At 36.0% G+C, this 18,224-nt stretch overlaps 1 protein-coding gene across 1 annotated transcript; it reads left to right on the forward strand.

Moving 5' to 3' along the window:
* Nucleotides 1-1,826: 1,826 nt before the first annotated feature.
* On the forward strand, nt 1,827-16,567 carry LOC150081767 (uncharacterized). Its single transcript, XM_090380314.1, has 2 exons — nt 1,827-2,013; nt 16,255-16,567. The coding sequence occupies exons 1-2, from the start codon at nt 1,835-1,837 to the stop codon at nt 16,565-16,567; spliced, it is 492 nt and encodes a 163-aa protein (XP_090236440.1). The 5' UTR covers nt 1,827-1,834.
* Nucleotides 16,568-18,224: the final 1,657 nt, after the last annotated feature.

Consider the following 18,224-nt stretch of genomic DNA (forward strand, 5'->3'; position numbering starts at 1 on the left):
GATATCTTTGTACTGTATTTCTACAAATAACACGCAAAATTGCTGTAGTTTGGCTGGGCTGCTCACACCAATAAATAAATAATTTTTAAAAAAATCAGCATAAATTGGAACAGATGCCTGCAGAGACAGTGCTCCAAATGAGACCGTACTTCATTATTATTATTAGCCATACGGTGCAAGGAAACCTGAGGCTTATGATGCACCAGACAAAAAAAAAAAAAAAAAAAAATTCCTGAGTTACCCTGAGAGAGAGAGAGAGAGAGAGAGAGAGAGAGAGAGAGAGAGAGAGAGAGAGAGAGAGAGAGTCAGAAGTAGAATGGAATCAATCATCAAGAAAAAGAAGAATGATGATATCCAGCTCAGGACCTTGGGTTTGCCACACCCATACTCACCAGACGCGAGCCCCTGGGGTAGACTTAGAGAACCATCGGGAACTCCACTAATAACATTTGTCCATGAAGAGCAGTGTCCATTGATTACTACTCTCTGTTGTCTCCCACTCAGCCATACCTTTATCCATTGTAGAAACTTACCCTTAATGCCATACCTCTCCAATTTGTACAGCAGTCTTCCATATGCAACAGTATCAAAAGCTTTCCTGAAATCCAAGTAAATGATATCAAAATTATTTTTGACATTCAGTTCTTTTGTGACCACACATAGTATCCAATCAAATTGGTCAGACTATACCTCCCTTTAAGAACCCATGCTTTGTCTTAACTATTACTGCAGTCATGTCTAGATGATCCTGCAATGCTTCTTTAACCAGTGACTCCATTATTTTTCCCGGAAATAAGTCATCTTTTGAACCCCCTCTGTTAATTGGTGATACATTTGCACATCTACAGTCCATGGGGACCTCCCCTGAGTCCAAGGAAGCTCTCATAATTATGGTTAAGGGTTTGCTTACTTCCTTTGTTGCCTCTTTTAATATAACTGAATAGATCCCGTCCATTCCATGTGCCTTCCTTATGTTTAACTTCAACAATATCTCCCCCACTTTGCTCTCACAGTTATTACAAAATCACTTAGTTCCCCGTAGAGTTTGATAAACTTCTGGAATTCCCCTCAGTGAGTAATTCCTCATGTGTGCATGTAGATGCAAAATACTCATTCAGTTTATCAGCTACATGAACATTATCACCAATAGTCAACCCGTCTATGTTAATAGGTCCGATCTGATTCATCCCTTTCCTTCTAGACTTCTAAATAAGTAAAGAACTCTTTGCTGTTTTTCTTTGCATCCTTTGCCAAGGATTTCTCGTAATCTGCCTTCGCCTGCCTAACCTCCATTTTTGACTTGATTACAGACAAGCTTATATTTGCCATAGGTTTCTGTGTCACCTGATAATTTAGATGCATCCCATACATTTTTCTTCTCTGCCACGAGCCTCAGGCAGACTCTTATTAATCATTGGAATAAATTTCCACCGTGGGCTAAGGCCGACGGCAAGGATAAATTCAAAGGACAGCTTGGATCATTACCTACCAGAGGAGGAAAAACAAACTGTAGTTGATTTTCTTTTATGTTTTTAGAAGATGTTACTTATTAGTCATTATTCTTCTATTTCTTGGTGATTCCTCTCTCTCTCTCAGGGAGACTTGGAATTTTTTTTTTTTTTTTTTTTTTGGCTGGTGCAGCATAAGCCTCAGGCTTCCTTGCACTATATGGCTAATAATAATAGTCGCGTGATTTTTTTTGAGACAAGCATTCGCTGATTCAATTTAAGTACAGTATATAAAATAAAATTTTGCCATTTCGGATGTTTTTCTTGATTTATTCGTTAGAGGGAGCAGCGGAGTGAACTTGTATATCGTTTACAGCTGTTTCAATATGGATGATAGTGTGTCTTCCCGTAAAAAAAAAGTGATTGCAGATTTTGTAATGACATACTTCCCAAGTGTAAAACCATTCACACAACGAAATGTGTATTATTATTATATGCCCCTTGTGGGAGCAGTTAGTTATTCTGCCTTTTCGGTTACAATCTTTCTTCCACACATCTCTTCCAGGTAAATTACAAAAAAAATTAGTACCAATTGTATAACATTTTCATGGTAGACATTACATGTTAGATGACACAAAAACGCTCACATCTGGTGAGTATGGGCTTGGCATACCCAGGATACTGAGATGGATATTATCATTCTTATCTTGGTGATTTCCTTCTACTGCTTGCTTGCTCTCTCTCTCTCTCAGGGTAACTTAAATTTTTTTTGGCTGGTGCAGCGTAAGCCTCAGGCTTCCTTGCACCACATGGCTAATAATAATATTTCATTTTTTGCAAAATGTTGTAAGGAAGCTAACTTATACAGCATCAGTCAAAAAGAAAAGAAAAAACTACCCACTTCTTTTGTCCATTCCTTCTGATAACTTGTCTAATCCTTTACATTTATTCAGATTACAAACTTCCACACCTGGTGGAAATTTGTTCCATCCATAACATTGACTTGCAGCCAGAGTGATGGTTGGAACAAATAAGGGGTAAGATGTCGTCAGAATTTAGGTTACTCAATTCCTGTAAATCTTAAAACTTCAATCATTTCTTTACAGGTGTCTAGTTTACGGATGCTGTAACTTACAAAACCCCCTTCTTTCATACTTTCGGCAGAAAAAGGTACTTTCGGGTGAAAGTACCTTTTTCTGCCCTAACAAATATTTTTACTCATCTTAGCACCCATTCCAACATATCTGTATCCTTCCTAAAACAAGGCTTTCTTCTTGTAGGCCATAGAATACTATATGTAGTACTCTAAATGTAGCTTAAGTATTGGCATTGCCTGATACAACCAGACAATCCCCTCGTTTTCCTACTGGTAAAATTCCTGCATATCACAGAACCCCATGAACTGTCCTAGCAGCCTTCTGCATTGCACAGAGAACTTTTTGCAGTGTAAAACCATACACTCCCTCTCCTTTCATTCTCCACTACCTTGAATATGGTACTACCAAATTGATATATTATCCTTGCATTTATCAATCAATGGTTTCAGCCTATCTATCTAATTTATCCAGGATTAGTATACTCTACTTACAGTCTTTAGCCTTCTATTGCTAACATTGCTTCTAAGTGGTGCTCCTTACATTCATGTTGAGTCTACCAAATACTTAACGAACACTCTTAAAATGGTCAACAATAGAACATGCCTTTAGCACTGCTATTTTTGCTTTAGTGTGAATATGAGTGAAAATTAGGGTAGTAGTAGTGGCATGTGATGCAAGAAAGCAAATGTATGAGCTTATGCAGCAAAAAAAAACACACACCATTCCCTTCAAATGCCTGTCCAGTTACTCCTTAAATTTATTCAACCTATCAACTTCCACAACAACAGATGGAAGTTTGTTCCAGCAATTTACCACCTGCTGGCTAAAGGCAAATTTCCGCACATCTATTCTACATCTGTCTTTTCTTAATTTGAATTTATGGCCCCTTAGGTTCGTAATCTGAACAAGTGGAAGGATCCCATCAGAATTCAGCGTGCTCAACCCATTCAAGGCCTTATATGCCTCAATCAGATCACCGTGCAGGTGCCTAGTCTCCAGCCACTGCAATTTGCAGAACTTAAGCCTCTCTTGGTAAGAGGATCCTTCCATTCCCCTCACAAATCTTGTTGCTCTTCTCTGTACATGCTCAAGTAAATCTACATCCTTCCTAAAATGAGGCCTCCAGACCTGTACGCAGTACTCAAGGCGTGGCCTGACCATTGCCTTATACAGAGGGATAATGACCTCCTTTTCCCTGCTAGCAAAATTCCTATATATCATTGACAAAACCCCGTGACCTGCCCTGCCAGCCTGTCTGCATTGCTCAGAAAACTTCATATCTGCCTGCACAATTACTCCCAGGTCTTTTTCATTTTCTACCACCTTAAGTGTAGTACCACACAGTTGGTATATTTCTCTAGGGTTACTTCTACCCATATGCAGTACTTTGCATTTGTCAAGGTTAAACTTCAGTTGCCACTTCTTAGCCCATCTGCCCAAATTATCTAGATCCTGTTGCAGTAGCCCACTGCCATTAACAACCCTGCCAACATTTGTATCATCTGCAAACTTCGACATTAAGCCTGATATACCTTCTACCTTCATCAATATCATTGATAAATATACAAAACAACAGTGGACCTAACACCGAACCCTGTGGGACTCCACTAATAACATTAGTCCACGAGAAGCAGCGCCCATTAATTACCCTTTGTCTTCTCCCACTCAACCATCCTTTTATCCATTGTAGAAACTTACCCTTAATACCATTCTGCTTCAATTTGTACATGGAGCAGAATGGTATTAAGGTCTTCCATGCGCAACAGTGTCAAAAGCTTTCCTGAAATCCAAATATATGATATCAAAATTATTTTTTGCATCCAGTTCCTTTGTAACCACATCATAATATCCTATCAAATTTGTCAGACAAGACTTTCCCTTAACAAACCCATGCTGTGTCTGAATTATTGCTGCAGTCTTGTCTAGATGATCCTGCAATGCATCTTTAACCAGCGACTCCATTATTTTACCTGGAACAGAAGTTAAACTAACTGGTCTGTAATTACTCGTGTCACCCTTCGATCCCCCTTTGTGAATTGGGGATACATTTGCATATCTCCAGTCCGTGGGAACCTCCCCTGAGTCCAAGGATGCTCTCATAATTATGGCTAAGGGTTTGCTTAGTTGCTTTGCCGCCTCCTTTAATATAACTGGATAGATCCCATCCACCCCAGGTGCTTTTCTTACGTTTAACTTCAACAATTTCTCTTCCACTTTGCTCTCAGTTATTACAAAATCATTAAGTATCTTGCTACAATTTGATAACCTTCTGCCATTTTCAAACTGTCAAATGGAAAGTGTTGTCTCAAGTTTTATCCTTCACAATGAGTTGCCCTGGTATTGCATTACTTTCAGATATATATATGTTTGAAACTAGTGGTTAGTGCAATTGGCGGATTAATCTTTGACCCACCTTTTTTCAATAAATATCTGATTAACCTTTTGGAATGTCATTTCTTAGAAAGTAGTGCAGTATCAATGCAGCTCATGTATGCAGTGTTTGCTTTGAAGTCAACATTAGGACCACTGCATTTAAACTGAGCAATTTAAATCCTGCTGGTTGCAAAAAAAAAAAAAAGGATAATCCTTTTAACTGTATATAATTTTATAATTATTTTATTTTTGTTTAATTTATTATATTATTTTTATAATTTAATTAATATAAAAGTTACTAATTAATAGTATAATATAACTATAATGCTATTTGTTTGATTATTAATTAAACAAAATTCATAACTTCATGTATTTAATATAATTATTTTATTTAATTCTGTCCCTTGGTTTTAAGGAGTAACCCTACATTAATAAAAACAGGTTATGAATGTAGGATTACTTGTGTAGCTATGTGTTAGCAGCACATGCACACAGCTGCACAAGTAACAGTACTGAAACTGGCACAGAGTACATAAGTTAGGTGTTCCCAGAGCAAGTCACAACTACAACAGATGGGTACTATAACCAATAACACATGGCATGCCCTGAAACAGCTAAGAGGGCAGACAGGTGTATATTATTAAATCTAACAATAAAAATAATGGGAATACACATCAGTAACAATAACATTATGTACAGCAATATAAAACTAATAACTCTGTAACAACAATAAAATTGGAGCAAAGATAAAGAATGAGTATTGTCACAAACAATAATTCATAGGGAAGAGTCAATTACATACAGACAAAAAAAAAAAAAAAAAAATAATAATAATAATATAAAGTAGAAGAGTAAAGTTAATATAGTAGTCTATCTAACAGCTGATGTTGACAAAGAGGTTGCTTTTATATTAAGTCTAAATTACATAGAAATGCATTTCAGAAATTATTTTACATAAGGATAAAAATAATTCTGATCAGAAGTGAGAAGGATAAGGTCAATGTTAAAGGAATTAATGCTTGAAGTTAGGCAGAGCAGAAAGTGCAATCAAATTAAAGGTCAAATTAATATACACTTGCCAATGAGTTTAGGCTTTAAATAATTGAAATGCACATTCTTCTTAATTTAAGCTTGATATGTGGTGGGAGATTTATCACTCAGTTACTGACCAAATAACAGGAGAGTCAGCTTTGAATTATAGAGTACTGAGGAGAGATAAAAATGACTTTTGAAATTCATCTTCAAATGGAGAGTAGTTTAAGCTTTATACATGCATAATTATTTTTAAAATGATTTCCTTAGTTTATTTTGAAAAGGTCCATTTTAGAAGCCAATATTCGACAGATGGAAGTTTTTAAAATTAGATTTGGCAATCATAGCCCATATTGGGAAAACATATAGAATGGTTGATTTTATGGTTGGAAACCTTGAACAGCATATATTAGTTAGTATAAAAATTTAGCAAGTTCTATGATTCTTTCCCATTAAGCAATTTCAGTTGATAACATTTGGTTAGACTGAAAAGAATTTAAAACCAGCAAAAACCATTTTTAAATAATTCCATCAGTACTGGTAATGGGCAGAATCAAATATTTCACTTAAAGAGAATAAATAGCAAAGCTTAACTAAGAAGCTCTATTAAATTAACTAAATATGCTATTTCAATAATTTATGCCACTCAAATAAATCTCTTTCTCTCACACGCATGAGTGTGTTAGTAGTAGTGGTGGCAAGTGGGGGGAGAAGACAGAGAGTTGTAATCAATGGACACTGCTCATCGTGGACTAATGTTATTAGTGGAGTCCCTCAGGGCTCAGTGTTGGGTCCATTATTGTTTTCTGTATTTATAAATGATATTGATGATGGTATATCAAGCTTAATGTCCAAGTATGCAGATGATACAAAGGTTGGCAGGGTTGTCAAGGACACTACTGACACTATGCTGCTGCAACAGGATCTGGAAAGGTTGAGCAGATGGGCTGAGAGGTGGCAAATGAAGTTTAACATTGACAAATGTAAAGTACTACACATGGGAAACAGCAACCCCAGAGCAACGTATCAACTCTGTGGTACTACACTGACAGTGGTAGAGAATGAAAGGGACTTGGTGGTGGTTGTGCAGGACGGAGAAAATAAAGTTTTAAAAAAGATAAACAGATAGGCAGTTTCGATGGAAAAACGATATGAAGTTCTCTGAGCAGTGCAGACGGGCTGCAAGAGTAGCTCATGGAGTATTGTCAATGATATACAGGAATTTTTCCAGCAGGGATAAGGAGGTGATTATTCCATTGTATAAGGCAATGGTCAGCACACACCTAGAGTACTGTATACAGGTCTGGAGGCCTCATTTCAAGAAGGATGTAGAGCTGCTGGAACGAGTACAGAGAAGGGCAACAAGATTAGTGAATGGAACAAAGGGGTGCTCTTTGAAGAAAGGCTTAAGTTTTGCAAATTACAGTGTCTGGAGACTAGGCACCAGCGAGGTGATCTGATAGAGGTGTATAAAGCCTTGAATGGTTTAAGCATGCTCAATGCTGATGGGATTCTTCCTCTAGCTCAGAAAAATCACCTGAGAGGGCATAAATTCAAATTGAGGAAAGACAGATGTAGGATAGACGTGCGGAAATTTGCCTTTAGCCAGCGGGTGGTTGGTTGGTGGAACAGACTTCCATCCCTTGTGGTGGAGGTTGATAGCCTAAATAAGTTTAAGGCTCAGCTGGACAGGTATTTTGAACGAACAGAGGGGTGAAGTGCAAGTGGGTTTTTTTTTTTTTTTTTTTTTGGCTGATGCTGCATAAGCTTGCTTTCTTGCATCAAATGCCTCTACTAATGCTAATGCTAAAGTGATGCAAAAAAACAAGCTTATAAAGCATCAACCAAAAAAAAAAAAATGATAATAATAATAAATAGTTAATCTATTCCAATATTTTATCTAAATCTTCCTTGAATGTATTCAAACTATCCATTTTCACAATGGACAAGCTTGTTCCAACAATCAACCACCTGTTGACCAAAGGCAAACTTCCACACATCTGTTCTGCAACCATCTTTTCCTCAATTTGAATTTATGCCTCCTCCCCCTCATGTGCATAGTCTGAGCAAGAGGAAGGTTCCCACCTGCATTTATTTATTCAAGCCATCCAACGCCTTACATAGATCATCTCACAGGTACCTTGTCTCTAGACATTGCAATTTGCAGAAATTAAGCCTTCCTTGGTAAGAATACCCCCAGATTAACCTAACCAACAGGTTAGGTTAATCTGTTCCCCTCACCAATTTCTTTGCCCTTCTCTCTACCAGTTCCAGCAGCTATACATCCTTCCAAAAATACGTGCTTCCACACCTGTATGCACTATTCAAGATATGATCTGACCACTGCTTTACATAATGGTCAGTTACCTCATCCTTTGCCAGCAAAATTCCTGCATATTGTTGACGAAACTCCAATGACTGGCCTAGTAGCATGTATGCACTGTTGAGAGAACTTCATGTGAGACTGCATGATTACATCCAAATCCTTTTCATTTTCCTCTACCCCAAGAGTAGCACCACACATTTGGATCTTAGAAAGGCTTTTGATACTGTTGCACATGGAAGACTGCTGCACAAATTGGAGCAGTGTGGCATTGGAGGCAAATTGCTACTATGGATAAAGGGATGGTTGAGGGGGAGAAGACAGAGTGGTAATCAACGGACACTGCTCATCATGGACTAATGTTATTAGTGCAGTCCCTCAGGGTTCAGTGTTGGGTCGATTGTTGTTTTCTGTATTTATAAATGATATTGATGATGGTATATCAAGCTTAATGTCCAAGTTTGCAGACGATACAAAGGTTGGCAGTGTTGTTAAGGAAACTACTGACAGTATGCTGCTGCAACAGGTTCTGAAAAGGTTGAGCAGATGGGCTGAGAGGTGGCAAATGAAGTTTAACATTGACAAATGTAAAGTACTACATATGGGAAACAGTAACCCCAGAGCAATGTATCAACTCTGTGGTACTACACTGACAGTGGTAGAGAATGGAAAGGACCTAGGGGTAATTGTGAAGGCAGATATGAAGTTTTCTGAGCAGTGTAGATGGGCTGCAAGAGTAGCTCATGGTGTCTTGTCAATGATATACAGGAATTTTTCTAGTAGAGATAAGGAGGTAATTATTCCCTTGTATAAGGCAATGATCAGGCCACACGACTGTATACAGGTCTGGAGGCCTCATTTCAAGAAGGATGTAGAGCTGCTGGAACAAGTACAGAGAAGGGCAACAAGATTAGTGAATGGAAAACAAAGGGTTGCTCTTATGAAGAACGGCTCAAGTTTTGCAAATTACAGTGTGTCTGGAGACTAGGCACTGGCGAAGTGATCTGATCTGATAGAGGTGTATAAAGCTTAGAATGGTTTGAGCATGCTCAATGCTGATGGGATTCTTCCTCTTGCTCAGAGGGCATAAATTCAAATTGAGGAAAGACAGATGCAGGATAGATGTGCAGAAATTTGCCTTTTGCCAGCGGGTAATTGATTGGTGGAACAGACTTCCAGCCCTTGTTATGGAAGTTGATAGCCTAAATAAATTTAAGATTCAGCTGGACAGGTATTTTGAATGAACGGAGGGGTGAAATGGGAGTCGGTTTTTTTTTTTTTTTGGCTGATGCTGCATTAGCTTGCTTTCTTGCATCATATGCCTCTACTAATGGTAATCTGCATCCCCAAGCTCACAGTTGATACATTATCCTGGGATTACTTGTTACCAATAGGCACAGTACCTTGCATTTTTCAAAATTAAATTACTACTTCTCAGTCCATCTGCTTAATTTTTCCAAATCTTGTTGCAGAAGCATACTTTGATTACTGTCATTAACCACCCTGCTAACCATTGTATATCATCCAAAAACTTAAGCCTTATAAAAAATTAATGTTAATAATAATTACAGAAAACAACGATGGAACCAGCACCAAACCTTGTGGTAATTACAACTAATAACATTAGTCCACGAAGAGCAGTATCCCTTGATAAAAAATCTGTCTTCTCCCAATCAACCATCCCTTTATCCATAGCTATAAATTTCCCTTAATGCCACACTGCTCTAATTTGTACAGCAGTTTTATGTGCAAAAATATCAAAAACTTTCCTAAAGTGTTTGATACTTTTAGTATATGATATCAACGTATATGATATCAAAATTATTTTTTGCATCCAGTTCTTTTGTCACCTTATCATAGTATCCAATTGAATTGATTAGACAAGATCCCCCTTAACAAATCAATGCTGTGAATGAAGTATAACTGCACTCCGACATAGATGGTCCTGCATTACTTCTTTAACCAGTGACTCCATTATTTTCCCTGGAACTGAAGTTAGGTTAATAAGTCTAATTACTTATGTTACCCTTTTGAATTGGGGATCCATTCCAAAGTCTGCACTCCACAGGGACTTCACCAAAATTCAAGGATGCACTGTTCAGAGAACTTCATATGAGACTGCACGATTATATTCAAATCCTTTTCCTACCCCAAGAGTAGCTCTCCTAATTATGGCTAAGTGTTTGCATACCTCCTTTGCTGCCATCCTTAATATAATTGTTAATGGATCCTATCCACACCAGGTGCTTTTTTTTTTTTTTTTTAAGTTCAACAATTTCTTCCACTTTCTCACAGTATCACAAAATATTCAGCCCCCTGTTAGATTTTGATAAACTTTTGCCATCCCCTTCCCTAAAGAATTTCTCATGTCTGAATAAAAAATACCTATTGAGCCTGTCAGCAACCTGAGCAGGAAAATCAACAGCAAAACCATCAGCATTAAGTGGACTAACACAATTCAGCCACATCCTTCTACTATTAATATAAATAAAAGAAGTCTTTTTGCCTATTTGCTGCTTTTCTTGTCATTCTTTGTTAAGAGACTTTTTGCAATCTGCCTTGGCTTGTCTAACCTCCTTTGTGATGTGATTGTACACTAGTTTATATAAAGCATAGGCTTCTGTATCACCTGACATCAATTTAGGTCTAATCCTTGAACAGGATTTCTTAGTTGGTATAAAAAGACATAACTTCTATGATTATTTCCCTGAATGCTTCCCATTTAGAATTTTTGTTCATAATATCATTAGTTGGTCCCACTTTATAGGATTTAAAAATTGCCCGAGACCACTGTAGTCTCCTTTACAAAAGCAAAAACCCTTTAATTTATACATCTTTAATTAAATCCCACATCAATACCCTGTGATCACTGCCACCTAGTGTTTTTTTTTTTTTTCATCTGCAGATTCTTAATGTGTAAAGAATCACTATCAATAATCAAACTAAGAGTATTGCTCTCTCTCTCTCTCTCGTCGCCTCTCTAACATGATACTATAGAAAACTGTTAACCAGTAAATCCACAAAAGTCTTGCTAGCGTGTGAGTGACCAACTATGAGTTCCAGTCAATATCTGGAAAGTTAAACTCTTTCATTATAAGACATTCTGATTTACTGGCCCACTATTTCTCTGTACTCATCATAGTCATTTGGTTGGTTAATAACACACTCCTACTCTCATTTTTGCTTTCTCAGTGCTTATGCCACACCAGACCCCCTCAACGTTACACTGGCCACCTATGTTAACTGGATGTACTGCCTTAAATTTTATGTGCCCTTAACTAAGGGCATAACCATCCCCCCTCCTCCTATCTTGCCTGTCATTTCTGGACACACTCTTCTCTCCATATTCAAATTCTGCATCCCTTATTTCTGAGTGACACCACATCTCTGATATCCCCACAATGTCTGCATTGATGACTTCACCAGAACTTCAAATTCAAAGTTATTTATTATGCTACTACCATTGGCATACATGCACTTCTCCTTACCCCTAGTTACCCTAATATAAGGCATGTATTTCCTTGTTCCATGATGACTCATAGCAAGCCTTGAAATCCCTGGTACCTTGCTTTCCAGGCTGCTGTAAATGCCATTAGGAACAGTGCAAGAATCATTTTCATCTTTGCCCACAGCCATTGTTAATCTATTAGTCAGTGTATCCCCCACAGTTAGCAGTTTTCTGACCCATCTAATGGGTCAGAAAACTCTCAATAGCTCTCCTGTTAACAACCACAGACCACACTGGGAAAAATACTTCCCCATGGGCCTTGAACAAAAACTCTTCAGGGCCAAACTGATCAATAAGGCTCTCATCATATACTCTCTCCTATCTTGCCTGGGCAGAATTGCAGATATTTTCAAATTTGAAATAAATCATTAAATGTTGTGTAGTTAAGTTGATTTCTTGTGCATGTTACCTGAACTTTTTGAAATTATATAGGTATCTACATAGAAATGAATCCACTCTGCAGGTTTCATGTTAATAAATTATATTTTTTTTATAATGGAATCAGACTGGATTATGACCTAATAAGAAAAAGTGAGGAGATGTGTGTTATTGATGGCTGAATTAGTCACCAGAGACACAGGTCATGTATACTTAGACATCCTTCAGATATCTGTGGTTCTGCAATTCCAGACTTCCAACTAGGGCTTACAATACCGTGATTCCGGGATCCCGGTCATTTTTTTCCGGTATTCAAATCCGGGTATTCATACAAAAATACCGGTTTTTCCGTGCTGATTTAAAAAATAATTATCCATGATTTATTTGCATAAAGGTTATAAAATCGACAACAATAAATCATTAATACTGCTGCATTTTCAAATAAGGGATTGTTATACACAGTACAAATGCAATGGAAACTTGAAAACGTCATGAAACTGTAAAACAAAAAAATCTTACAAATATATTTCTCTTAGTAAGTATAGCGTGTGTGGAAGTAATGCACTTATTAAGGAATAATGAAAACATCATTACAGAAATATTTCTATTAGTGGGAATAGGCTTGGTAGGGCAATCAAGGAATATGGTGAACAATGGTATGACAGGTGCGGAAGGGTTAAAATTAAAAGCTTCTGAACAATAGTTTAATCCCTCTATTACACCTCTACTTGAGGATGCGACATTTAGTGCATTTTGGGAAAGGGTGTCAGTATGGAGCAGTTCAAAGGTATTGTGAACAGGTGATCTAGAGGTAAAAGATGAAAGCGTTTTGTTGTCTGGGAAAAATATTCTGTTGTTCCCACCAAAGGAAGAGTGAGTTTAAAAAATAACACCGTGATTGGATAAAGTTTAAATTAGATAGGAGGAGATACGTAAATGCGTGCAAACCCCTCTGGGGTTTGTGCATAAGCTTGCATATAAAAAAGTAGTACAAGAGGCGATTGTAACTTGCAATCAATTCAATAAATAAATAAATAAATAAATAAATGAGAAGGAAATAAATAAGGTGCTTGCACCAAAAGAGGGGTTTGTGGTAGTTGTTCAGAGGGGTTGCAGACTTCCAGTGGTAGTTCTGGTTTCAGTTCTGGGAGTGTCCAGCTATATGGTGAAGGGTTCCACCGGGCATATTCCTGTGCTAGAAGTTAATCAGGAAGTTAAATAACAAGCCAGTCAGATAGTGCCCTGGCTTCTACTACTGCTGTGGTAATTTCCTTCGGTATTAACAGAGAACTGTTCTTGAAATCCCGAAATAAGACAGTACAGGAAGAGCTATACAGCAGAGATGCAAAGTTCAACTAAGAAGAAAGAGAGAGACATCACTGCACTCAGTGGAAGGAACCCGCACAAAGGAATCCCACCATGAAAGAGGAGGAAGGCAAGTCCTCTGAACTGTGTTGTATTGGAAATGGTACCTAGATAAAGTGGGAGATTATTTTAGGGGTGGAAGTTGAAGAAACATGAGAAATAAGGAAATGGCTAGTACTGAGTTGCTTTATTGGTTGAAGTTGTAAAGAAAATTGATATTGCTAAATTAAGAGATTACATGGAATTGTTAGCATTAAGTTAGCGACTTATGGATTGCTGTTGTGAAGAGAATTGATATTGATGATTAAGAGAAATATGAGGGGGTGATTAAGAGCAATATGAGGAAGTGATTAAGATTGAACTAGTTTAGTGTTTGAAGCTGTAGAGAGAGAGTAGAGATTGTTAATTGAGAGAAATTTTATGGAAATGATAGCATGTATTAACAGGTTAAATGAGAAAAATGAATAGATTAGATGTAAATGAACACCAGTTATGTATTGTAAGTAGATTTGTATGATAAATGGCTTTTGTCTTATGTTTGTCATTGCTCTTGAGAAACTGACAGCTCACATATTATATATATACGATATATAATATATATACTCCTGTGGGGGGGGGGGGAATATCGCTCAGCTCCTGAAAATTCTCATTTTTTAATGCAATCAGGTATTTTGAAGGGCATACTAAGGTACAGGCAAATAAAAATTAATAAAAAAAAAAATAATAATAATAACCCTCCAACTTAGATTTGGTTTCCTCACCAAGCTTAAACATCAGTCCCTTTCTTTTGTTAATACGGGTATAGTGCCACAAAAAGTCAAAAAGGAAATTTTTTTATTTTTGATAAAAAGGAAATAAGGGGGGGTTAAACTGCAAGTCGTCTACGCCTATCTCAGTACAAAGCACCAAACAGCACAGAATCCGAAAGAACATTTTCTGCCGCTAATTAAATATGTACCAAAATTAGATCCAGTTTAAACGATAACACTGTTGAGTTTCTTAAGAGCTCACTTTATTCGGACAGGTAGTGTTGGATGCTTATTTTTTTGTTTTTAGATTATCTGTATGTTTAATAATTTTTGATAGAATATTTATTATTGTAATAAAAGTTTGATTTAAAACTTGAATTCAAGTAATTACTTGTTTTTTCATTACTTTATTATATAATATCGGTGTAAATACACCATAGTTAACCCATAGATTTGAGCTACGATTGTAACGTAGAAGGCATCGTTTTAATTGTATCTCATAATGTGGTTGCCTTCACAACAAGATAGCTACTATTGAATTACTTCAAATAAATAACGCTTCTCTAGTAGAGAAGGCTACTGTTATTTATTTTCAGCGTACCACCACCCAGACGATCGTTTCGAAGCTTTTTGGCTTCGTCATCAGTGGGCGGGTAGGTAATACAATAAGCCATCTCAGTTGCGAAGTTATATCCACATTATGAGAGATGCACTAGGCATAATCCTTATGCCTTATGGGTTTTGATAATTAACTATATATTTAATAATTATATAGTTAATTATCAAAACCCATAAGGATTATGCCTAGTGCATTTAATTTTCCAAATACATTACCACCACACCCTTCTGGCATCTCTCATTAATGTGGATATAACTTCGCAACTGAGATGGCTTATTGTATTACCTACCCGCCCACTGATGACGAAGCCAAAAAGCTTCGAAACGATCGTCTGGGTGGTGGTACGCTGAAAATAAATAACAGTAGCCTTCTCTACTAGAGAAGCGTTATTTATTTGAAGTAATTCAATAGTAACTATCTTGTTGTGAAGGCAACCACATTATGAGATACAATTAAAACGATGCCTTCTACGCTACAATCGTAGCTCAAATCTATGGGTTAACTATGGTGTATTTACACCGATATTATATAGTTAATTAATTACTTTATTGCACCTAATTGTCATCAAAATTTATTGCGAAAAATGTTTTTTTTGGAATACCAGTATCCTGTTTCATAAATTAAAAATACCGAAATACCCGTATTAAGATTTTGACAGGTATTGTGAGCTCTACTTCCAACCTACTCTCATATTCCAGCAAGATGTAACTCCTCAATTGTTTCCTGATGTCCACTCCTTCCGTGATAACTGGTTACCAAACCATTGCATGGGTAGAAATAAACTAATTCCTTGGCCACCAAGATCACCAAAAATTGAGATCCTGCTCAGTTTTTTTTTCTGTGGAGTTATATGATAGGCAAAGTATATGCCACAAAGGTGCAGGACTTGCTCAGCTGAAAGAGTGCATCATATCAGCATTTGCTTTATCTGTTGATAAGTTAGACAGTATTTTTTTTTTTTTTTTTATGAAAACCCCAAACACGAAAGGTATCAAAACCTATAGTACTTAGTATCATGCATGGGTTGAAGGAGAAGTTGTAGGGGGGGAGGGGGATGCCAGAAATGGAGGGAAACCTAATACCATTGTGGCTTTGTCTGTGCTGCTAATGGTGCACATATTGAACTATTCTGTATATCACATTATGTTTCCAGATGTAATGTTCACTCAAGCATACTGACCATGATCTGTGTGAATACTGCTCTTTTTTTTGTATATTCTTCAATAAAAAGTTAAAGCATCAAAGTTGTTTCATTTCTTCTCTCTCTGTGTGTGTGTGTGTGTGTGTGTGTGTGTGTGTGTGTGTGTGTGTGTGTGTGTGTGTGTGTGATTAAAGATTAACTTAATATTTTTCTCTTGATAGGTTGTTTCCAGATCACAATATAGCTTTTGCAAACAGTCTGCTTTTCAACTCCCATTTAGGTTCTGGATTGTATATATATAGCAGAAAGCATCTTGTGGGAGCACCATTGTATTATCGCATTATGTATAGTGTTTATACAGCTCTATTATTTAACTTTGGCTCTATACTTGTTTGGGCGGCTACAAAAACTCTATTACCAGAAAACAATATTATGCAAGCATTGTTTGCACTGTCAACATCTGTATGTATGTTGACAATTGGAAAGGAGTACCTAGAATATATTGATGGCAAAACAGACAACTCCTTAAATTAAACTAAAAAACATTTCTGTAGAAATTTGAGAAAATGCAAGCTAGCATTATTTTTATACATGCATTTCATGTTTTAATTTCACATTAACTTCTTAATTTTATTCATCAATAAAAATTAATAGTTAATGTTGTAAAGGTAAGTCTAAATTGAAAAAGGTTACTTTAAAATCAAATAACTTAAAAGCAGTATTTTTTGTCTTGTTCATTATTAAAGTAGAGTACATCTTAATATAGGTACAGAAAATATGCTATGCAAAATATATGCTTAGCACAACACTGTAACAGTTATTTTTGTATAATATTAATATTGTTATTACTGTAGGAGTATGTTTAAATATTGATATTTGGAATAAATTATGTACAGTAATGATCACACATTAAGGTTGTTTTACATTTTGTGCTCATGTTTTTGAACATTGTATAAATATATTAAATTTATAAAGACATTTGGTACAACTTTTGTACTTGTACCCATACTGTTACAAAATGCTGCAGTTTAATATCCTTGAAATGTTTGAAGTTCAGCAGTATAAAGTCTGAAGCTAATGCTCATTAAAGTTTGCAAATAAAATTTTGCGCTATAGCTAATTTTCAGACTGCCTGTTAGTTTCCTTTTCTGAATTGTAGTAAAGAAGTGAATTGCTATCAAATGTCACTGTTCAAGAAATTGTCCATTGCATTTACTTTAAGTACAGCATTTTATTTACGTTAAGTGCCTTAGTTATTGAGCTAGTATAGATAACATGGAATTTGAAAATGCATGTGCTGTTAATTTATTATCAATATGTTTCTATATGATACTTAACTTCATTCTAGTATTGTAACAAAGTTGATCTCCATGTGGTTTTCTTAATTTTTCCTTAGATAAAAAGTGAGCATTAAAGTGACACTGTAAAATGTTTAACAGAAGCTTTGTTTAACCTCTTTGGTCTGTTTGAATCTTAGAAATCCGTAAATTTTTTAATGAAAAAAAAAAAAAAAAAAAGAAAAATCTATGCTTATACAAAAACTTTCATATTTAACATAAGTCAGTTTACAGCAAGAATTAAGATAGTTTCATTTACATAATCAAATATCAGAATAAAAAATTTGCAGTAATGTTAAGAAAAATATTAAAATTTGGAACATGTCTATTATTGTTTGCAGTAGTTAGCAATTCTGTTTCCGAAAATTCAGCCCAGGTAAGGCATGACACCAAGTTAAGGTTAGAAGTTGAGCTGTTAAGTTGATTCTTGTTAAAATGAATATGCCAGATGCCTTATTTATTTTGAAAAATAAAGTGTTAAATAAACTTAATTTTATGGCATGTCATAAATAATAAAATGTTATAGTTTTAACTAATATAATAGTTAAGAGGTTATAGTAAATGAATACCTATTAGAAGAGTTGAGATCTCCTTCAGTTATTATAAAACTCATATATTAATATTTAATATATTTTAAATTATTTATACATAGTAATTGCCTTGAAATTGGCATCCTTCATTTTCATTTATTCATTAGTGAATAGCAAAGTGATGTTAAGTGGATAATACTGTTATTCACATACTTGTGATCCTTCGACTTACAACATTCCTAGAGAAAAAGGCTGCAGTCAAAACAGACTTTTCTATAAGAAACAGTGATATAATAAGAGATTAAATGTTCCAGAGCACAGGTA

This window comes from Mastigoproctus giganteus, chromosome 8 (assembly GCF_048544385.1).
Source record: "Mastigoproctus giganteus isolate SK-2022 chromosome 8, ASM4854438v1, whole genome shotgun sequence".
Lineage (NCBI taxonomy): Eukaryota > Metazoa > Arthropoda > Arachnida > Uropygi > Thelyphonidae > Mastigoproctus > Mastigoproctus giganteus.